At 52.3% G+C, this 23,090-nt stretch overlaps 1 protein-coding gene across 2 annotated transcripts in view; it reads left to right on the forward strand.

The window, feature by feature from the left end:
- The window catches only part of LRRC74A (leucine rich repeat containing 74A), a 44,022-nt gene extending 27,486 nt beyond the window's left edge, over positions 1 to 16,536 (forward strand). Inside the window, exons 9-15 of one of the 2 annotated variants that reach the window (XM_032846208.1) lie at positions 3,743 to 3,828; positions 4,284 to 4,478; positions 7,837 to 7,932; positions 10,413 to 10,559; positions 13,975 to 14,082; positions 14,545 to 14,627; positions 16,205 to 16,536. In XM_032846208.1, coding sequence (XP_032702099.1) covers positions 3,743 to 3,828; positions 4,284 to 4,478; positions 7,837 to 7,932; positions 10,413 to 10,559; positions 13,975 to 14,082; positions 14,545 to 14,627; positions 16,205 to 16,229 — 740 coding nt within the window. In that variant the 3' untranslated portion in view covers positions 16,230 to 16,536. Of the gene's footprint in view, positions 1 to 3,742; positions 3,829 to 4,283; positions 4,479 to 7,836; positions 7,933 to 10,412; positions 10,560 to 13,974; positions 14,083 to 14,544; positions 14,628 to 16,093 lie in introns of both variants that reach the window. The other variant, XM_032846209.1, reaches the window with a different exon arrangement.
- Positions 16,537 to 23,090: the final 6,554 nt, after the last annotated feature.

Here is a 23,090-nt window from a genome sequence, read left to right on the forward strand (position 1 = left end):
GGCAGAGAGTGGGGGGAGAAGCAGGCTCCCTGCTGAGCAGAGAGCCCGACGTGGGGCTCGATCCCAGGACCCAGAGATCATGACCTGAGCCGAAGGCAGCGGCTTAACCCACTGAGCCACCCAGGCGCCCCTGTCAATAGTATCTTAATAGCGTTGTCACTATGGTGTCACTATGGCGACACTTGCCATAGTGAGCGCTAGGTAATATATAGAATGGTTGGATCGATATGTCATACACCTGAAACTAACGTAACACTGTATGCTAATTGCACTTTAATTAAAAAGAAAAAATGTAAGAAAGAAGGTCAATTAGGAGACTAATACTGCAGTCCAGGCAAGAGGGGACCATAGCTGGAGCTGAGGGGAAAGGTAGTAACAGAGGGGAGTGGAAGGATCCAGAATGGACTTTGGAAGTAAAGCCAAAAAGACTTGCAGATGTGGAGAATGAAGGAAAGGGAGAGAGAAAGATACATGCCTGGTTATTTTGTTTCAGGAACTGGTTGGATGGTGGTGCCATTTACTTAGAAGGGGAAACTCAGGGAGTAAATGTTATGGAGGGACAGGAGTCAGGAGCCAAGACTTCTGTTTTGGTCATGTGATGTTTGCCACGTCTGTCATCTGTGGTGAGACATGTGGTTTGCTACATGGGTTTAGAACTTGGTGAACAGGTCAGGAGTGGATATCTGGACCTGGGAATTAGAGGCATTGCAATATATTCAAAACCATGGGGCAAGATGAGATCATCGAGGCAAGGAGTGTGGATGGAGTTAAGATGGTGGCCATTGGACCAGTCTGACACCTTCACGTGTCCCAGAGCGGGAGGGGGAGCCTGAGCAGGAGTGGTCAGCTAAGTAGGGGGAAGTGAGGTATCAAGAAGCCAAGTAAGGGATGCTTTCAGGAAGGAGAAAGTGGTCTCAGGTGGGTCAAGTGCTGTGTAGACATCAAATAAGATGAGGTCAGAAAAGTGACTACAGGACCCGGCAGCATGAAGGTAATTGGAGACCTTGACGAGAGCTGTGTTAGTGAAGGACGTTGAGTGTGAAGACCTGACTGGAGAAGGCAGAACGGAAAATGGGCCGCAAAGAAGTGAAATGGCAATGTGGGCACTTCCAGGAGCTTCTCAGAAACGAGGCTGGGGCAGAAAGATGGACATGGAGGCAGGAAGGCTCATAATGATGGAAAATACTCATAGGAAGGAAAGAAGAAGAAATGGGTCGTGAGAAAGGAAGAGGAGGTAGTTGCAGAGCAGAGTCCTTGAGAAGGCCAACAGAGGAGCTTTGGGGAAGCGAGACAAAAATAAAACCAGATGAAATCAGAGAGGGAGACAAACCATAAGAGACTCTTAATCATAGGAAGCAAACTGTGGGTTGCTGAAGGGCCGAGAGGTGGAGGGATGGGGTAACCGGGTGATGGGCATGAAGGAGGGGACGTGATGTCATGAGCACTGGGTGCTACATACAACTGATGATTTACTGACCTCTGAAACTAATAATTCATTGTAAGTTAATTAACTGAATTTAAATTAGAAAAGAAAGAAGGAAAATGCTGGCAGCCATGGAGTGAGGAGCAAAGGGGCAGGGATAGCCTCTGAGAAATGTGTTGAGAGAGGAAAGGACCAAAGTGTGTACTCGAGGTGACAGATGTGGGGGGCGGATAGAAGGGGTAGGGAGTGGAGGAGGGTAGAACTCTCCCATGTCACTGCTGCCACCTGCTCAGTGAGGTGTGAATGACATCTTCCCCAAGAGAAGGGTCCAGGCCGATAGGTCAGAGGGGAGAAGCATAGTGCACCAGCCTCGTGGGGCAGTTTGAGTCCATCTGAAACCTGATGTTCAAATACGTTAAAACTAAATTTTAGGGGCACCTGGCTGGCTCAGTTGGTGGAGCCTGTAATTCTTGATCTTGGGGTTGTGGGTTTGAGCCCCATGTTGGGTATAGAGATAACTTAAAAATAAAATTGCTTTTTAAAAACTATAAATTTGGGGCGCCTGGGTGTCTCAGTTGGTTAAGTGTCTGCCTTCACCTCAGGTCATGATCTCGGCATCCCAGGACCGAGTCTCGCATAGGACTCTCTGCTCAGGAGGGAGCCTGCTTCTCCCTCTCCCTCTGCCCCTCCCCGCTGCTTGTGTGCACGCGCTCTCTCTCAAATAAATAAATAAAATATTTTTTAAACAATAAATAAATAAATAACCCTAAATTTTAAAACAACTTGAAAGTGAGACAGACTCCTATTGTATATGAGCTTTTTAAAAAATATTATTATTAAGGCTGCCAGTGATTCAGTGATTGTCATGGGATAGGCGTCCTGCTAGACATTTTACATCGGTTTTCCCCCAAAACCTTGTATGGGTTACTACCTCCACTTTCACAGCTAAGAAAACAGAAGTAAGGGAAGAATAAAGAGCCCACTCAAGGTCACACAGCTAGTCAGGGGTGAGAACAGAAGTCACATTTAAATTGTGTGGTCATCGAAGAGACGCAGGTGTACAAGGAACAGTAAGGGAGGGAACTTGCAGAGAAGAGGGAGTAGGGATAAGAAGAGAACGAAGGGGGGACGTTTGTTCTCAAAACGGTGTAAGGTGTCGTGCACTTTACTCAAAGTCCGTCCTGGTGGTCGACACGAGAGACAATCGGTACACGGCGCACTGACCGTGGAAAAGAACACCGAGTAGGACATTTTCCTGGGTCTGAGGGTGAAGGCCTCCCTTCGCCCAGCCAAGTTTCAAGGGTTCTTCAGCCCCTTTCCAACGGTGTCCTCAGCAAGCCTCCCTCCCCCAGTACAAATAACCATGATCGCGAGCTTCAAGAAGATGTTTTCCCAACCCTAGGTAGCACGTAAGCAAAAATATTTTTTTAAAGATTTATTGATTGATTTTAGAGAGAGAAAGAGCTGGCGAAGGGCAGAGGGAGAGGGAGAGAGTCCCAAGCAGACTCCCCCGCTGAGTGCGGAGCCCAAAGCAGGGCTCGAACTCACGACCCTGAGATCATGACCTGAGTTGAAACCAAGAGTCAGACGCTTAATAGATTGTGCCACCCAGGTGCCCCCAAAATATTTTTAAGTTAAAAAAAAGTACAACTTCTATGCAAACTAGCTTCTAGATAAGCCTGGTGCCTCACCACTTAGAACTGATGGTGTCCCTAAAGCTTTCTGGAGCCTCCTCTGCTATGTAGTTCTCCGAGAAAACCACATTACGTGATGTAATAGACCATCACCGCCTCCCTGTGTAACTACAACCCTTGGGTTCCAACCATCTCAATTAGTTGAATGGCTGCATTACATTCCACCAATGGATGTTTGTTACGTGCTTGACCCTTCCCCTGTGAGTCACGGATGTTACTTTTCTAAGTGAGGCCATGGTTAAACATCTGCAAGCATGGGACTCATCTCATATCCTGCACCGTCTCCTTAGGAAGGGTCTCACAGGTGACATTGCTTGCATGATAGGGCACACACAGTCCAAGAGCCAAATATCTGTGACCAGATCACATTTGCCAAATAGATTGTAGCCATCTGCTTGCCGCCTGCAGTATACGAGTGGGATTGTTTTACCGCGTCGTTGCCAGCTTCGGGAGTCCTCTGACAATTTTGTCTTTCGGTGAATAACTCAAACATTGTTGCCCCAGTGTCTTACTTCGCATGACCGTTGAGTAGTCCTTATTCCCCGATGTCATGGATATCTGTCAACTCTGAGAATGGGTTCCCTGGGATTTGGGGAACACTAAGATGACTCCTTCCCTCCCCCAGCCCTCAATATAGGGCTCCAGTCACTGGATCTGAGCTGGAATCACTTCCACGTGCGGGGAGCTGTGGCCTTGTGCAATGGTCTCCGGGTAAGGCGCTCCCTGGCAGTGGTGTGTTGAGGCCAGTGAGGACGTCCAGGGCCTCCCATCCCGCCATCTCGAACCTCTTCCTGATGACCCTGTGGATGAGCACACCCCATGGTTGAGCTCTCATCCGATGCTTTCCCGTTGTTAGTGTCCTTCCCACAATTCCTGGATGTGCTTTATTCCTTAGTATAAATCCTACTTTGGCAAATGCTCCTTGCTGGGGTCTTGGTGGCATCTTTGGGAATACTTTAAGAGGGCAGTTTCATTAGAGGGTAGGGAATGACCAGGTCCTTACTCCCTCGACCAGAAGGGATCTGGAAAATTCTAGTGGAGCTCTCCCTCCTGGAGACCACGGGGCACCCAAACTGGACAGCAGCAGGGGAGAGAAACCAGGGCCTGGTGGCTGGTGGAGTCACCCGCAGCCTTGCTGCTGGCGCTGTTCTCTCCCCTCCCTGGAGGTTAATACGACCCTGCAGAAACTGGATCTCTCTATGAACGGCTTTGGGAACGAGGGGGCTACGGCCCTGGGGGAGGTCCTCAGACTCAACAACTCCCTGGTCTACCTAGACATCAGCTGCAATGACATCACTAATGATGGAGTCTCCAAAATCAGCAAAGGGCTGGAGGTCAATGAGAGCCTCAAAGTTCTGAAGGTAAAGTCTTTTCTTAAGCTGGGAGCAGGGCGTTTTATGTGTGTGTCCGTGTGTGTGTGCACGCGTGTTCAGGTGTGTGTGCGTGCATCCGTCTGTGTTTGTGTGTGTCTTTGTATGTTGGGCAGGGGTGGCAGGGTGATGGGGTTGCATGTTGCTGGGGAGAATTGTTGGGAAAATTCACCTTGGGCTTCACAACCCTAATGTCACCCTCGGCTGTCACCTGGTGCATGGGCTCATCTCCCAACCCGTCTTCCTTCCTCCCACCTGGGACTTCGCTCCACACTAAAGCCAGAGTGTGTGTTTTGAGCATAAGTCTGACTTCCACCCCGACCCGCATCTAGTCCCCTTCGGCTTAGATCCCCGCCTGGCTTCCTATGGTTCAGAGCCAGTTCTCTCCTCCCGGTGTGCTTCTCTGGACTCAGTTTACCCCGTGCTCTCCCTTGCTGTCCAGCCATGGCCTCAGGAGCTGCTTTCATCTCCCCCTTCCCAGGGCCCGGATCTCCCGGTGGCCTTGGCTCAGCCTCCCCTGTAATGTTCTCCCCCACTGTTCCCTGCCCCTACCTGAGTCACTGCCCCAGCTCAGCACCCTGCTCCGGCAGCCGTCCTCACGGACCCTCAGATCTCAGCTCACCCCTTCATGCAGAACTTGCCAGGTTCCTCCGTAGACTCTCATTTCAGTGGCTGACTGTCTGGTCATCCTCACTGGTGTGAGAGCTGCACCAGACCAAAGACGCTGTTTTCTTCTGCCCATTATTTTACCCCTTGTACCTATGGACACATAATAGATGCCCAATGAATGTCCATTAATGAAAGAATGAATACATCTTTCATTTTATTTTTAAAAAGATGTTATGTATTTATTTGACAGAGAGAGACAGGGAGAGAGGAAACACAAGCAGGGGAGTGGGAGAGGGAGAAGCGGTCTTCCCGCTAAGCAGGGAGCCTGATGTGGGGCTCGATCCCAGGACCCTGGGATCATGACCTGAGCCAAAGTCAGATGGTTAACAACTGAGCCACCCAGGCATCCCTACATCTTTCATTATAAATTGAGTGACTTATAGGGGTGCCTGCCTCTGCCGGTTGCCCCCACCCCCAGCTTGTATGCACTCTCTCTCTCTCTCTGTCAAATAAATACATAAATTCTTTAAAAATAAATAAATACATAGATTGGCTTATAGATGCTAATATCTAACATAGAAGCTCCTGGGGGGGGCTCCTGGGTGGCTCAGTGGGTTAAAGCTTCTGCCTTCCGCTCGGGTCATGATCTCAGGGTCCTGGGATCGAGTCCCGAATCAGGCTCTCTGCTCGGCAGTGAGTCTGCTTCCCCCTCTCTCTCTGCCTGCCTGTCTGCTTACTTGTGATCTCTCGGTCAAATAAATAAATAAAATCTTAAAAAAAAAAAAAAAAAAAAGAAGCTCCTGGGCAGTTAGAAAACAGATGATAAAGGAGGCCTTCCATTACCAGTTTCCCTTTCTGGGGCTCTTGCCATGAGGCAAGTGCCTATTAGGGGGCTGGCTTCTTGCCCCCCACGCGGCCCTCCAGCATGGGCTCCATGCGTGCCACCTGTCATATGGGAAAGCCGAGCCTACGTGACCAGCTCAGGCCCTGCAGCTCAAGAGAGGCAAAGAAGTCAGCCTCGCCTGGCTTCCCGCTGCAACTCCAAATTCCTCAAGATGGGAGAGGGGGTGATTTGGGGGCCACAGATGTGGGGTTGCTGGTGGAGAAGGACGGGAGTTCGAAGTCAGTGACAGTGAACTGTCATCTCAGAGGACAAGCACCTCAGCTCTGCACAGAGGAAGCCAGCTTCCTAGCCGTGAAGGGAGCAGAGGGGACCGGCTGGGGACCGCGAGAGGTGGCAGTGAGGTCCGGCCCGAGCCAGAGGAAGAGTAACTCAAAGAAGAGAGACTGACCGATGCAGCCTGCCTGGGACTCAGCCTCCGTGGAACCATGAAGCCAAGTTCAGAGCACCCGAATCGTAAAAGATTGAAATGTTGCCTCAGCAACATGGCAACGGGGGTTTTCTCTACTGGATGGGGTACTGGTGATTTTAACATTTTTTCTACCTCTCTTTGAATTTCTTGTATAATGACCATGGGTCGTTGTTTAAATGTTTAAACATATTGTCATGTGTTTAAATATATGTAAAATTCGCTTAATGTTTTAAAATGAAAGGAAAAAGTTTTAAACACAACTTACAACCTACCTCTCAGCTGGGGCGTAGGTGGGAGCCACGTGAATCTTGCGCCTGGAATGATCTCCTGTTCTCCACGTCGAGCATGGCCCTCCTTTCCCTACTCTTGGAAAAATAAGGATTTCCCCAGGGAAGTGAGTCAACCAAAGGCTTCTAGAAGCTAAGCCTTACGAAGTCCATGTTCTCTCTCTCGAGTCCGTCGGAGCCGGGGAAACACTGGACACAGAGTAGGTGCTCAGTGAAAGTTCTGGCTGCCTCATGAAGACACCACCTGGCAGAAAGCCTTCAACAATAATAACTAACATTCATTTGCTGCTTAGTGGGTACAATGCATTCTTTTGAATGCTTTGCTTGAATTGATTTATTGGAACCTCAGAGTGGCCCGAAGCGATAGGTACCCAGTGGTCAGGGAATCAATCCAAGGCCAGCAAACTAGGAAGCAGAGCCACTGGGCTCCGTGTTCCTTGCTGTTAACCACTACACCAAGCTTCAGCGGCTCTCAGCTGCCTTGGGATCATGCCCTACGTGCTCAGCTAGGCCTTCACGGTCCCTGTGAAGCTCTGTGGCCTCGTTCTTCTGGCTCTTGCTCAAGAGATGTTTGTCATTGCCCAAATACCTCTGCACCTTTGCACTTGCCTACCCCTGTCTACTTTGGTGCATCTCATTCCCTCTTCTGGTCCTGCCCCAGCTTCTTCCAGACCAGAAGAATCCCCGTTAGTTCTGTAAGGCTTACCTCAAATGTCCCCTCCCTGGTGTCAGATGCCCCTTTCCTGGCTTCCGTGGTACCAGAGTGTGCCTCTGTCACTGCCCTCATTGCACTCCTGATGCCATTCACGTGTTTGCCTGCGGCCCTCTCTAGACTGTAAGCTGCAGGAGGACAGAGACCTGTCCTTTCTGCCTGTGCGTCCCTTAGCACGTTTCCCAGCAACTGGCACATGGTAGGTCTGCTGGCTGGATGGACGGACGAACAGATAGATGAATGGATGAGCAGTGAGATGGACAAGCAGATGGATGTCTGGACAAACAGACAGGGAGACGGGTGCTTACAGAGAAGTCTGGGTGGAAGATAGAGATGACAATTTGATGGGAAGTAACGGAAGCCATGCTCTGAGCCAGCCTCTCCTGTCCCCACCTTATCCCCCGCGTCTCTTGTCCCTCTTCCCACAGCTTTTCCTGAACCCTCTGAGTATGGATGGGGCTGTTTCACTCATCCTGTCCATCAAGAGGAGCCCCAAATCCAAGATGGAAGAGATCGACATTTCTGTGAGTGATCAGACGGCGTTTGCTCGCACCAGGGCACATGCCGGGGGCACCAAGAGCTCTATCCCTCCCACAAGTGCTCCATGACAAGGTCACTCCTTTTGGGGTACAACTTGGCCCTCTCTCAGGGTCCTTTTAGCAGGAGCAGCCACTCCGTCAATAACTTCATGGTGTGACATCCCAGACCGGAGCCCGAGTGGGTCTGGGAGCAGAAATAGCAGAGACCAAGAAGGGATCCCCAGAGCAGCCTTTGTTCACCGCCCGCCCTCGTGGACAGCCCTGGCTCCAGAACGGTTCCAGAATCGCAGAACTTTTAGAATCTGTGTAGTAACACACACATAATCTATTTGTATCCCATGACATGGGCCCCCTGAAAGTAGAAGGTAAGGGTTAACCCCCCAAAAGAGGAGGGAGGCCCGAGGAGGAGACGACACTGGGCCAGGTGTTCTTGCCTGGATCATGAGACAGGTGGTGGCTGGTCCTCCGCTTTACACTGGTCCCCCCACCCCCCAAGTGAGCTTCTATGCCTCGGCTCATCAGACCCCACTCTGGGAGGTGGGTGGAGTTTTCTTATGTTCCAGAGCGACCTTGAACACAGTATTGCAGTCCGGGGGCTCACTCAATAGAAATGTTCTGTAAACCACGGCCCAGGATCAAGGTGTTGGCAGGATTGACTCCTGCAGAGGACTGTGAGGAAGAGGGTGTGATGCCTCTCCCAGCTTCTGGCCGTTTGCTGGCAATCGTGGATGTTCCTTGGCTTGTAAGAGCATAACCCTGGTCTCTGCCTTCAGCTTCAGACGGCGCTCTCCCCGTGTGCATGTCTGTCTCTGTATCCAAATGTCCTTTTTAGAAGGACACCAGTCACAGCAGATTAGGGCCCACTCCAATGACCTCATCTTGACTCCATCCTCTAAAAAGACCCTATTTCCAAATAAGATCACCTTCACAGGTATAGGGGATTAGGACTTCAGTATCTCATTGGTGGGAACGCAGTTCAACCCATAACAAGAACTTTTCCTCATCCTTTTATATATAAGGAAAGTGAAACAAAGAAGTTAGGTCATTTGCCCAGGATCACAAAGGCAAGCCAAAAACTCAACAAAGGGTAAACCCAGGGTTTCTGCCTCTTACTCTAGAGTTCTATCAAGAGACGGTGTTAAAGTCGTGTGCATTATTTTAACGTCACACAGATACGATGTTTTGCCAAGATTTTATCGCTGTGCAATAATATTAGTGATGGTACCTTGAATATTTAAGAACAGGCTCCTTGGAACTGAATAATAAGTAAAATTTGGACTTAGGTTCGCCACAGATTATAAAACCCTGGAAAAACACCCCTGCTTTTCTTTTCCCTTTGTTCTCTTCCCCACGCTCCCTGCCCTGGGGTCCACCTTTGCTCACAGTCTGTCTGTCTCGGGGGCCTTCGCCCACTGTCACCCAACAGCTCTGGCCTTGCACGGCCCATGCTGCCTTAGCCCCCACCCCACCCTGCCTCTGGGGCATTTGCTCTCCCCCCAAGCCTGCCCCAGTGCAGGCTGGAAGGCATGCCCTCAGGCACTGTCTTGCCATCTGAGGGAATGTTTAGAAACAGTGCTATTTGGCTAACCCCAGATGGCACACGATGCCACGAGCTGGGATCACCCTGCCCCCTTATAAGCCTTTCAGCTCAGACAGGTCTGAATTAGACTTTTCCCTCCCTTTTGTCATCTCTCCTGATGTAACTCTAAACAGTGTTGGAACCCCTTCACTGTAGATGAACTTTCTCTAGAATATCTACAAACTGGGATGAGGTAAGCCTTCAGCCCTTAAGCATAGGTTTAATTATCTGAAGTGGCAAATAATTCCTCAGAACCACATCTGAGGAATGAGACGGGCTCACCCAACCAGGGAAGGCTCGCTTGGGTCAAACACTGCTTCACAGAACACGTCTTCTCCAGTGGCCTATCACCCCGCTCTGAGGGCACTTCCAAAAGGGGAGTTCCCAGTGGGTTTTGAGCCAGGATGGGGTGGTTGGGATGAGGAATCCTCTTCCGGGGCATCTGCTCCAAAGTCCAATATGGTGTAGAAACAGACATCTCAGGGCTTTTGTCTCGGGCGCCGTCTCCTACCCCCATAGCTGGGAGTCATCTGTCACACACAGACACTGAGGCTCGCCCTCCAAGAGCCGAGCAGACAGTGTGGGGCGGGCTGCCAGCCCTCAGCCAGAACAGCCGATCAAAATCACATGCGAACCTTACAAGTCAAATCGCAAGCTATGAGAACAACGAAGGAATCCAGGCTAGGAGCAGTACTGTAGAACAAGCTGGAAAAGATGCCCCCCTCCAAAAAAAAAAAAAAAAATCCCCAAACCAAAACCTCTGCTTTTGGCTTGGATGCGCCTGCTGGTCTGAGGGGGTGGAGAGGTGGGGAGGGGGGGGGCCGGGACTTGGAGATGGTACAGTGGATGGCTTCCTCATGTTGGGTCCCCTCTCTTCCCGCCTCAGAACGTGCTGGTGTCTGAGCAGTTCCTAAAAATATTGGACGGGGTGTGTGCCATCCACCCCCAGCTGGATGTGATGTACAAGTCCGTGCAAGGCTTCTCTGCCAAGAAAGCGCTCCTCCAGTGGACGAACCCCATGAAACTGATCCAGGTGAGCCCTTGCCTTCCTCCCCGAGACCCCAAGGACCCAGAGGCTCCCCTCCCCCAAAGCGTCTGCACAGTCCTTTCTGACAAGGATCGTCTCAGACGTGGAATGTTCCTTGTGGATGTTGGTTCCCCCAGCAGTGCTTCCCGGCTCCCCAAGGAAGCGGCCATCTGGGACCTGGCTGAGGGGGAGGGGAGGGCCGGTCTTGGAACAGGATGGTTTCTACCAGCCAGGCTCCTCCAACCAAGGCTCTCTGAGTCCCAATCTGTTCACGTGCAAAACGGGTAGAACAACACGACTCACCCCAGGAGGGCTATGGAGAGCCAGTTCTGTTAAACACACATGAAGGGCTTAGAGCCATGCCTGGCCAATAATAAGCGCCCAGCAAAGGCAAGCTCTTGCCAATGACTGGTAAGGATGGCCAAGACGCTCCCCGGCCCCCTCGCCCCCGCCGTGGTGAGGACAGCTATTGGATGGCTCTGGCTAAGGAGAGACTCTCAGATCCTTTCTATCTCGTGGTCACCTGCTCCTAGCTCAAGTCTCAGATCACAGGAGGCAGATGGAACCCATGGAAATGAGAAATCAGTTTTAAAGCTGTAAGGACGCTCGAGAGGTCTGATCACCTCACAGAGGAGCGTCCAGCGCAGGCTGGTATTCCCACTCCGGGCTCTCAATGGACAGGCCCCTGCTGGATGCACACTGGCTGCTATCTGGGGTGATGCCCCTCCGATGTGGGTCCTGTGGGCTGCGTGCTGCTGGGGCAGCTTCCTGCTCCTTGGTTGGTCTGCTCTGTGCCTTAGCCTCCAGGACTAAATTGAAAAGCTCTGCGTGCAAAATATTGTGTGGAAAGTTCTAGAAGGCAAGGGGGTATCAAGTATCTTCATGAGTCAGATGACATCAGATGGAACCAAGGGAAAACCACAGGAATGGAGTTCTGAGATGTGAAGTGGGGGCCCCACCCCGTGTTTAAAACAGCATAGAATCTTTAGGAATCTCATAAGAATTCCAGATTAGAGACCAAACCTGATGTGCAATGGAAAACATAGTCCTTTCCCTCGGGGTGGGGTGGGAGGGCAACAGTCTGGTTGGGAGGATGGGACAGATGCAGTAACTTTTCATAGATATATGATAAATAGTAAATGAGTGCCAAAGGCAGCAAATATCATTCAAGTCCAGAGCAGAGGCCACTGTGGGATTAGGCAAACAGAAAAGGACACGTCTTGGGGAAGGGCCTTGAAGAGCAGAAAGGATTCAGGTGAGTGACAGCGACAGGGAGGAAGTTCTGGGAGTAGGATTCCCACCAGCAAAGGAGCTGGGGGTGGTACACACCGTGTGCTTGGGGGATGGGCAGGACCACACGGCTCCAGCAGAAGAACCTCATGGTTCTAGGCTCCTGCAAAGCCTGGCAGTCAAGGCTGCGCAGGGAGGCTGGGGCTGGCTGGGGCTCAGTGTTGGGGTTTGATCCCACAGGGCGTAGGGAACCAGCTATAGTTGCTGAGCAGTGGGCGATGTGAATGCAGCAGGACTCAGGGATAAGTTTTTAGGCAATGGAGAGGAAATGAACCGAAGAGGGTAAAGATGAGAGTGGGAACGCCAATGAGGACACTGTGATCGTATGCTAGGTATGATAACAGCATTCTAGAATGGTGCCTTGCCTGAGAGTGGCAGTGGAAGTGGAGGGGCTGATGTGGCAGATACCATTATGGGGCATCTCCAGGATTTGGTGAATATTTGGGTACGTGGTGCACGCGTGTGAGTGTGTGTGAGTATGTGTGTGTTCGGAGAAGGAAGGCTTGTCATGATAGGAGAGAGCCAAAGATAACCCCAAAAATTCTAGCCCAAGCGACTAGAAAAATTGGCAGGGGAAGCAAAGTCTTCTCTGGCCGCACCCTCTCTGCCTGGCCTTCCCCACGGGCTCTGCACAGTTGAGCCCCACGAGATTTCTCCCTGTTTATCTACACCAATTCTCGCTCAACCCCAGGCCAGTGCACACGCACGTTCCTCTGCCTAGAACACCCTTCCTCCTGCCTTCTATGTCTCACTCGTTTCTACTCTTCCTCTAGGTCTCTACTCAAGTTCATGTCCTCAGGCGACCCTTCCAGATTCCCTAATCAGGAGTGCTAGCCCCTCTCTGAACCGTCCAGGGCAGGACGATGATGGGTTGTATCCGTAGCACCTACCAGAGCCACGGGCCCTTCTTGAGCTGGTCCAAGTTCTTGTTGTTGACCACACAATCCACTCTAGCTGAGCTAAGCAAAGAGGGATATATTACCAGAGACCGACCCCAGAAAGGTGGAGGGGGGTTGAAGAAACAGACTCCTAGTTTAGGTTCCAGAAATAGCTCCCCAAATCCCCCACGTGGGCTGCCAGTGTGGAGGCAGCTTCTGCTGTGAACGGGAGGCTGCCCAGTGGGGAATCAGCTGCCGAATCAGGACCACCCCACAGCTGCCTCCGGCCTGCTCCCTCCGAATCGGAGCTCTCACACAAGCCTCCCCTGGCTGCTTGGTGAGACGCATCCCATTCAGTCACCTAGCTGAAAGGGAGGTTAGGGAATGTCCATGTTTAGCTCTGCAGTGTCTGCCTCATGGAGCTGCGTGTGTGGAGGGGACGGGATTCATGGCGGCTCACCCGTGGGGTCCCCCCCAGGGCTGGCAACCGCTGGGAGGGTCGAGCTGCCTGAGAGTCACCTGGGACGTGTTGGCCTGTGGTGCCAGTGGGTGTCAGCATGGACTTGTGAGCAGCTGAGCCGCTCAGGATGCAGAAGTAGGGTCCCTCCAGGGGGAGAGGCAGTGCACCCCAGAAGGGTTAGTGTGGGGAGGCAAGAGCAGGGGACTGAGGACTGGTCCCTGAGGAGTTCCCCAGCCAGCACGCTATCTGCGGGAATGTCTGTCAGTCCAGCTGGGCCTCAAAGGCCTGTCGAGAGTGGGAGGGGAAGAGAAATGTAAACATACTTCGGAAGGACCCCAAAGGAATGTTTGAATGATACGGAAGAGGTGTTCACGGTGTATTAGTACAATGCATTCTATAAAAGAGTATGGACGATAGGAAGATGTTGGATGGATGGAGAGACAGGTAATAGATGATAAATGAATGATAGACAGACAGAACAAACAGCAGAGACTCTAATCCTTCTCTCCTTGGAGTTGTCTGGAGATCCTGCTCCATGGAGTGGGGGCTCCTGGAAAGCGAGCAAACCCCCAGAGCCGTCATGGAGGGCAGCTCGCCACGCCTCACCCTGTGCGGGGCTCCTGGGCTTAGGCAACCGCTACACACAGGAGACTTGGGCTCCCCCGTCTCCTTCGTACACCTCCCCTCCGCTTGCCAGGCTGCCCTTTGGCAGGGAGCGGCGGGTGGGGCAGTGGGTGGTGAGTAGGTGTTCTAAAATCAATTGTGTGTTCCTGGTGTCTCCTGCTTCTCTCAGAGCTATGCCGACCAGCACAATATCACAGTCCTAGACTTCTTCAAGAGCTTGAACCCTAAAGGAATGATGACGATGCCTGTGGGGGACTTCCGGAAGGCCATGATACAGGTGTGCTGACCCCTGTGGCTATAGTCCAGGGGGGTGGTGGGGGGTGGTGTCTGTGTGTCTGTCCGTCCGTGTGTATGTGTGTCTGTGTCTGCATATGTGTCTGTTTCTGTGTGTTTATGTGTCTGTGTTTATCTGTGTCTGTGTATATTTGTGTATGTCTGTGTATATCTGTGTGTCTGCATGTGTGTGTCTGTGTATCTCTGTGTCTGTCTCTGTGTGTGTCTGTGTGTGCCTGTGCTGTCTATATGTCTGTGTATCTGTATGTGTGAATATCCGTCTGCGTGGGTCTGTGTGTGTGTCTCTGTGTGTGTGTGTTTCTGTGTCTGTGCATATCTCTATGTCTGTCCATGTGTCTGTGTGTCTGCACGTCTGTCTGTCTGGGTGTGTGTGTCTGTGTGTATGTCTGTCTTTCTGTCTGTGTCGGGGGGCTGCTGACCTTGCACGGTCCATCCACCCCTTCAGCAGGACAAGGTCCCCGTAAACCTGCACCAAGTCAGGGAGCTGATAAAGAAGCTGGGTGACAAGACAGGCATGGTGAACTTCAGGTCAGTGTGGGCCCAGGGGCCATCTGATCCCGCTTCTGCCTGGGAAGCCCCGTTGCCCCCACCCCCCGCAGGCGCCCTCGCTGAGCGGGGTGCACCCTGCACTCCATGAGGCGACCTCACCTCCGTGGAAGCAGCTGGCCGCGCTCTCCAGGGCTCCCAAGCCCGCCCCACGGTCTGCCCTCTGCCTCAGCTCCCCCTCAACCACGGACTGCTGGCTGCAGGGCCAGACTCTGGGGACACAGTGAGGTGACACACCAGAGTGCATGGCTAGACCCCAGTGTGTTGGGAGGGGTCTGCAGGTCCCCTGGGAGCCCAAAGAGGAGGATCACTCCGGCAGGAACTGTTGTGGTTCGGTGGTTTGTGACATAGTCTCCATCCCTTAAAGAGACAGGAAGGGGCTGGGATAACAGTCATAAGGATAACGACACTGTCCATGAGCCCTTTCCATGGGCCCTGTACTCTGCGGGCCACCGGACCTGCTCAGGTGTCCTACCTCTCACAGCGCCCAACAGCGGCTGTCGTCGCCTGCACGCGGTGACGGACACTGGGCTTTGGAGAAGGGCGCACACAGAACGTGGCAGCTGTGGCCTTTGAAGCCAGACCTGTGTGCTGGACCTCCTCGCCGAGGCCTGCCAATTGGGCTCCCGTCTGGCCCCGCAGCTGCGTGTCTTACAGTGTCCTTCGGGAGCTCTAGCTAAGGGATCCCCTCTGGCCCTGCCCCATAAGCCCTCCCCGGGGAACCTCCATCCTGTGCCCCGATCAGCGTGTGTGCGGGTGATATAGTGGTTTAAAACAGGCTCCGGGGCCAGACCACCTGAGGCCCCAGGCCAGCCCCACTCCTGGGCAAGTTACCCATTCTCCTCAGGCTTCAGTTTCCCCATCTGTACTAGGAAGCTCATGATAGTACTCACGGCTTCGGAGTTTTTGAGGAGTGAGTGGATGAACGCCTGTAAAACGTTAAGAACGTTACCTGGCATGCGGCAGGCTCAGGGGACACATATGTTTTCTTATATATTACTGTACCCTGACACACACACTTTTTCTTATTTCTCATAAATAGAACCACATTATCACCTTCCTCTGAACTTGCTTTGCCTCCCAGTCTGTCTTGGCAATCTTTCCAGGTTTGTACATTTAGACCCCTCTCCGTCTTTTTAAATGCCATGTGCTAGTTCATAGCACAGACATCTCATCCTTGAAGCTCAATTTTATGGACCTTTAAGGCATTTCCATTGTTTTGCCACCACAAATAAGACTGTAACCAGCATCCTTTCGTCCCTGGCGTTTGCCCCAGTCTCTCTCACAAGGGCTCGGCGAAGCAGATGCCGTGCAATCCCTGTGCCGAAGGGGGTGCACGTTCTGAATGTCAACCTACTGCCAAACCCTTGCCAACAACGTGAACCAGCTCACTGCCCCCTCCCCGGGCCGGCACGGAGACTTACCCGAGTTCAACCCTCCGCCACCAGGAGGGGTGGGCGGACAAATGGTCTCTCGTGGATCGGAGTCTGCCTAGACATTCCCACCAGCCTGCCACGAGCCTCCACTGACACTGTGTATCCCCTCACCTTTCAAACCAGTCTCCTGAACACAGTGAAGCCATAGCAACAAGTCTGGTCTGGAAAGAAGTCCTGGCGACCCAGAAGTCCTGGCAAGGCACACGGTGGCAGGGAGGAGGCGGAGATCTGTCTGAAACCCCAGTAGACACACATCAAGGCCAGGCGGTGAGCGAGCCAATAAAGTCTGCCTGGGTCTCCGCGTCTCTGGGCTGCTGGTGTTGTGACCTTCCCCCCCGGGGGCAGCACCGCCTCGTCTGAGTGACCAGCAGGGGGCGCATCCTCAGCAGCCTTGGTGGGAGCTGTGAAAACAAATTGGGAATGCGATGGGGTTATTGCTAGGCAGTGAGAGAAAAGCAGGGAATGGGAGCAGGGGAGACCAGTGCAAAACAGTGGTCATCATAGTAAACGTAAACTGTGTCCAGGAGAGGGATTTCTGAGATGCTGGAGGCAGCGGTTGAGGGAACAGATACTCATGAAACGAGATCGGGGACCTCTGGAAGCAAAATGCTGAGGGGCCACGTGGAGAGAGCCCAGGATGGGAGACGGAGACCTGGCATGTGGCCATGGCCTGGCGCTACCTAGCCACCTGATCTTGGAGCCTTACACTTCCATCTGAAAAGTAGGACAGCTGAACTAAAGGCTTCCTAATCTGTTCTGGGGAATCCATTACTCTGCATTTCTTTTCTAAAATTCCTTGGAAGCTAGGGAGAAAAGAGCTGCTTAGCATAAAAGCAGGGATAGTCAAGACCAGCCTGAGCTGCACAGGTAGGGGGATGGGTACCTTAAAGGGTTCTGATCAACCTCGCCAGTTATCTTTGTGGATGAACAAAGGCAGGGACCAAAGTATGCATTTCTGTAACACCACACAGCGCCTGGCACTTGGTAGATGCTCAGTAAAACCCACGGAACGGACAAATGCACTCACGTGGCAATTGTTTTGGGCCGGTGATGGGAAACTGGGAAAATTGGGGGCTAACCAAGAACCGATGCTTTGAGCACCGGTGGAGTGCCAGACCAGTGTCTAGGCACCCAGTTACCACCCTGGGTTCCACTTTGCGTCACCGGGGGTTGAGCTGATGCCAAGGCCTCTCTGCCCATGGGGCAGTATCGTTATTCGAAATAATTTATGCCTCCTCCCCACAGTACATTTTCCCCTTTCCCTTCCTTAATCGACGTGTTAGCCTGCGGTTGAATTTCCATTGCTTGGGTGGCATGGGAGCTCAGAGTCAAAATGAGGATAATGAAAGAAAATAAATGCAATAAGGGATTTGCGGGCTGAAGCTCACATCTACCATACTCCTCAGGGTATGTCGATGTCTTGTGCTCTGACTCCACAAATAAATCGAATCCCTTTGAAGTCAGGCTCTGTCTTTTAAGTTTATTATAATCTATAAATTTCTCCATCAAGTCTCCTGCCCATACTGAGCATCCAAAAATTGCTGGTGTCTGGTGGAACCCTGAGGATTATGAAGCCACAAAGTATCAGAATTTGAGGACTGTGGGCCACGGATCAGTAAAACAGCAAAGTTTTCTCAAGATGCTTTTAATCCATCTCTTGCATAAAAAGGAAAAGGCAGCAATCCTCTGATCAAATGTTATTTTTTGTTTGGGTAGCTTTGGGAGAATTATGGAGATATGGGGAAGCTAAAATCCACCCCTACCACCACGCACGACCTTCCAGGCCTTCCCTTGACACTGCCACCTCCACGTGGGCGGAGGATTGCCAAGCCAAAAAAACCTGCCTTGTAACCGCCTGGGCCTTCCCAAAGTGGGAGTAATTACCACGAGTGGCCACTAGGTGTCAGGTCAGCTCCAGAAGTCCTGGTGAGCACGTCTTTTCCAAATCTTACAGACTGTCCTGCGGGCTTTGCCACCCACTTTCTATGATTCCCCCATAAGACCCCCACCTGAAATCTGAGCCCCGTAGGGTCCAGCAGCATGACACTTGGGCAAACCTCTCCAAGGCTCAATGTTGTCCTTGTGAATTGAGATTTCTAACACCTATAGTTTCTCCCTTGCTGTAAGGAAGATCAGGGGCTGGTAAAAACCATAAACATTCAGTCCCCTCCCTTATTCAGCCCAGCCTGGAGCTGGGCAAGACCCAGGAGGAGACAGTGATTCACTGCGCAAGGCAGACTGCACATGGAACTCATCCTCTGACAATTGGCTTGCTAAGTCAGGAGGCTGGTGGGCAGGAGGACCCAGGCGGGAGCTGCGAGCCCAAGGTGGAGGTAGAGGAAACTTGCAGAAGTAGGAGAGGCTGGCGGGTGGAAATGGCCCAGAGGGACTGGCCCCAAAGCGGGCCCAGTCCTGCAGCCCCCGGAAACAGCACCCTGGGTGTGACCCTCCTTTCTTGCCCTAACTCAATTAGCTTTGTGTGCTCTTTGCTCCTCCCAGAGACCCTGTATAGAAGATCTGTTCTTATCCCCATTTTACAGTTGGGGAAATGGAGGCATGGAGAAGTTAAGCATCTCACTCAAGGCTGAGAATCAGACCCTAAGGATACTGCTGTGGCTCCCTGGGGTCTTAACCACTATGCTTCCTGCCCCTCTGTGGCTTCCAAGCGGCAGTTTCAGATCAAGACAGGGAAGTTGAAACGCACTTCCATTGTTTACACTCCTTCTGCAACAAAGTGAGGAATAACCAAACCCATAAGCAAGCGTGAGCTCCCGGCCAGGCTAGACTAGCCAATGGGAGGGAGGCAAAGGCAGATGGTAATGCTGTATTGCAGCGGATTTCCGAAGGTCGGGTTGATAGGTTCTCCCTGTCCCCTGCGTTGCTCAGGAATTGCACCAGGGGTCGTAGGATGGGAAAACGGAAGTGTCTGGAAAGTTCGGTGTGCCAGCATCATAAAGTGGCTAAGCACACAGATTCCGATATGTGGCATCTCTGGGTTTGAATTCTGCCTGGCTTTACCACTTGCCAGCTCCATGACTTTGAGCAAGTCCCTTAGTCCCTCTGAATCTTAATTTCCTCATCTGTGGACAGAAACAATAATGGTATCCTGCCCCACAGGATGGCTGTGAAGATTGAATGAGCTCATGTGTGTGAAACACTGAGCCCAAGGCCTAGCACACAGTTAGGACTTCTTATAAGGGTGACCTCATCACGGTGGGCGTTCCTTTCAGAGAGGAGGGATGAGAGGAGCCCTAGGTCCAGCAGGCACGGTAATGACCAAACCAAGAAGCCGTCTTTGAATTATCCAAGTACTGGGTCTTTGAAGCACCATGGAAGCATTCTAGTCTCAGGCTTTGGTTAAAGACTTGCATAAAAATCAGAAGAATTTGTTCAGAATATTTTTTTTTCAAGACTTTATTTATTTATTAGAGAGAGAGTGAGCACAAGCCGGGGGGCGCGGGGGGGGAGAGAAGCGGACTCCCCGCTAAGCAGGGAGCCTGACACAAGGCTCCATCCCAGGACCCTGAGATTGTAACCTGAGCTGAAGTCAGACTTAACCGACTGAGCCACCCAGGAGCCCCTGTCCGGAATCTTAACTGGAGGGATGCAGGGAGGACCAGGAACCAGCAGCACTGTGTGAACGGTGCAGGGGACACAGTAGACATCCAGTATTTTTCTCAGCTGCTGAGGTCTGAACCCCTCTTCCTAGGCTGAGAAGGCCTCGTCTGGGGGGTGGGGCAGCTGGGACTCCCAACAGGGACTCAGCCAGACAGCGACTATCTGAGCTGGACTCAGGAGCCGGAACCCCAGAGCACCAAGGCCCATCATAAATTCTCTCGAAGAGCTACAGCACTGCAGCCGGATGAGCCCTGGGAGCAGGCGTGACGTTGCTGGGGTCGGCGAGGACACAGAGCCCGCCTGCAGGTCAGCCGTGGGAGCGGCAGCCCCGGCTGTGCACTGTGCAGCCGTGGCGACAGCTGCCGTGTCCTCGGGGGACCGGGCAGCCTTGCCAAGAGGGGGCTTGGGTTTGGTTTTGTTTTGATGGGTTTTGTGTTCAACAAAATCAAACAATGAGTGGCAAGGCCAGCCTGCATCCTAAACACTGGCTGCAGTGGCCTTGAACTACAGGAAGGGAACGTTTCTCCTTCAGGAAGCAGCCGTCCTGGAGGGGGAGGGACGCCAGGGCCCAGGAGGCCCACCTTGAGGCCCAGGGGTTTGCCTCTTAAGGAGGGTTGGTGGCGTGGCCCTTGGAGGGCTCCTTTGGCTGCTCTGCCCCCACCTTAGGGAGTCTTGGGGGAGCCAGAGTGGGGTTGACGAGCGGGTGCCGCGGTGGCCAGGATGAAGAAGATGTAAGTCTTGTGAGGGTGTACACGTGTTGTGGTATCATCGAGAACGTATGGGGTCTTTCTCCCAGTTCCTGCTACCCACTTTAAAAACCCATGGAGGGCAGTTGTGGGACGCAGGGGGTTAAGCGTCCAACTCTTGGTTTCGGCTCAGGCTGTGTTCTCAGGAGTCATGATCCAGCCCCGTGTCTAGCTCTGCGCTCAGCCCAGAATCTGCTTGAGACTCTCTCCCTTTGTCCGTCCCCCTTTCTCTTTCTCTAAAACAAATATATATATATATATATATATATATATACACACACACACACACACATATGTATACAAACACCTCCTGGAATTTCCTGAGTGGCAGGAGTGTCTTTGTTACGCCGATGAGGCAACCCAGGGTGGGCCCCCTAGACAGCTTCGGGAGGCTGGTAGCCTGATCCACCAAGCTGGGAACAGAGGTTGGGACTTTCAGCAGATGGGAGAGGAGGTTAGAGATTGAGTTCAATGACACGGGCAGTGTTCAGTCATTCCTACCTAATGAAACTCCAGTGAGAACTGTGGACAGTGAGGCTCAGAGGAGCTTCCTAGGAAGGGACGCTTTGCCTGCCTTTTAGATCTTGCCTTAGACACATCTTCACGTGCCAGCCGCTGAGCCACAGCTTTCATAATAAAACTGTAATCTGAACTATGGTGCTTTCAGTGAGTTCTGTGAGTTGTTCCAGGGAATTATCCAACCTGAGGGGGTCCTGGGACACCCCCACGTTGTAGCTGGCGGATCAGAAGTGCAGCTCTCCTGGGGAGCCCCCTTGCAGCTGGCATCCGAAGTAGTCTGGGGGACCAAGCCTGTGGAGTCCCACGCTCAGTCCGGTAGTGCTGCCCCAGCCCCAGGTGTGATGGACATGGAAACTGTGTACATGAATGAATGATCGTGTCTGAATTACAGAGACAATGTGTGTGCTCAAATATGTGCATGACCGACAAGAGGGTGTCTGTGCCCAACAAGAGGGCTTACCTCCGTCCTGACCAGGTTGTGTACTAACCAACCTGCTTTGTTGCCAGCATCCTTATGACTAAAACTCAACTCACAGCCACTCCCAGCTTGTACCGCTCCTGGCCGTACCTCTGATTTCCCAGAAGAGGGCGCTACAACCCCACAAGTTCCCCCCCCTCGGGAAAGCTGCAGCTCTCTAATGCGGAGGTTGGGGGAGAGAAAAAGAAAACAGGACCCCAGACTGGCTCCAGGAAATCAGATTCAGATGCCCCAAAAAGGGCTGTCGTGCAGCTGGCTTCAGCGACACTGGTCATAGCAGAGGAGTGTGGGCCAGAACTCTCACCCTGTCCAGAGAGCAAGCTTCTGCACCCAGGGGCAGGGGCAGGTTCTGTGGGGGCTGAGCTACACCATCTGAGGGAACCTCTTTATAAAAACATACACTTACAAATGCAACATGAGGTACAGCAAGTGGATGTTTATTTAGAATGAGGAAAAAGTCACAACGAAAGGCACATTTTCTAAAAGCTCTTAGCGGTCTGAATGTCAGGTGGATCCAGGGTCCTGGTGGAGCATCTCACTGAGGGAGGGCCCTTGCAGCTCCAGCCTCTTTGGCTTCTTTAGGGGTACAGGGGACTCTGCCTCTGCCTGCATCTCCTCCAGCAGCGACTGGCCGCCTCCAAATGAGGAGTCCAGCCAGCTTCCTGCCCATCCTGCCATGAAAACAAGACGCAGCTCCAGCCAGCCACCTGTCCAGGTCTCAGCGCCACACCATGACCTTGTGCCTGGCCAGCGGCTGTCCCTTCCCTTTCTGCCACACCCCAGAGGCTGCCACCTCTATCCCTTCTGCCTTTTGAGGCACCAGCTGCTGCTTCTCCCTCCTTGAGTCCTGGCTTCCCAGTGGGTTTTCCATCCCCCTGCCTTTCTTTACAGATTGTAGAACTCACAGCCCCCAGAATGACTTTCCTAAAGGTACTGTGCTACAAGAAATAAACTTTTCTTAAAATTAGTGGGGAATGCAAGTTTGAGGAATGGGGCTAGGGAGAGGGATTACATACTTCAGTTTATACTGAAGTGTAAATGACTTCAATTAAATTCAATAAACATTATGAGCCTCCCCTGTGTGCAGTGCTATTGTGGGTATGCTTGGGATACATCAGTGAATAAAACAAAACCCATCTCTTACAAGGAGTTTACACTCCAGCAGGAAGGGACCAGCCACAAACAATATATACATCAATAAGTGAGTCCTACAGTAGTGTGAGAAGATGTTAAGAGCTATGGGGGTCGGAGATGAGCTGGGGAGGGGTTCGGGAGAGTCATTGCTGGGCGTGGGGAGTGGACTGGGGGAGGTTACAATTTCAGGCCGCTAAGAAGTGGTATTTGAGCAATGACTTGAAGAACATCTGGGGGAAGAGGTTTCTAGGCTGAGGAAGGACCCCAAGACAGGAGCGTGCCTGGGCAGGACCTGTGAGCTGGCCTGTGCAGGCCTGTGGAACAGAGAGAGGAGAGAAGACTGCTCAGGTGTGGGGGGTGGGGAGGATGGGAGGAGGTCAGCGGGAAGGGTCAGCCCAGGTGGGGCCCTCAGGGCCACTATGTAGAACACAGGGTCTGGGTGACAGGGACCCTTGCAGAGTTTGGGGCAGCAGAGGGCACACTCGGACATCATTTGAAGGGATGTTTGGTCCTC

Source organism: Lontra canadensis, unplaced genomic scaffold (assembly GCF_010015895.1).
Source record: "Lontra canadensis isolate GAN:19392208 unplaced genomic scaffold, GSC_riverotter_1.0 scaffold173, whole genome shotgun sequence".
Taxonomy (NCBI): domain Eukaryota; kingdom Metazoa; phylum Chordata; class Mammalia; order Carnivora; family Mustelidae; genus Lontra; species Lontra canadensis.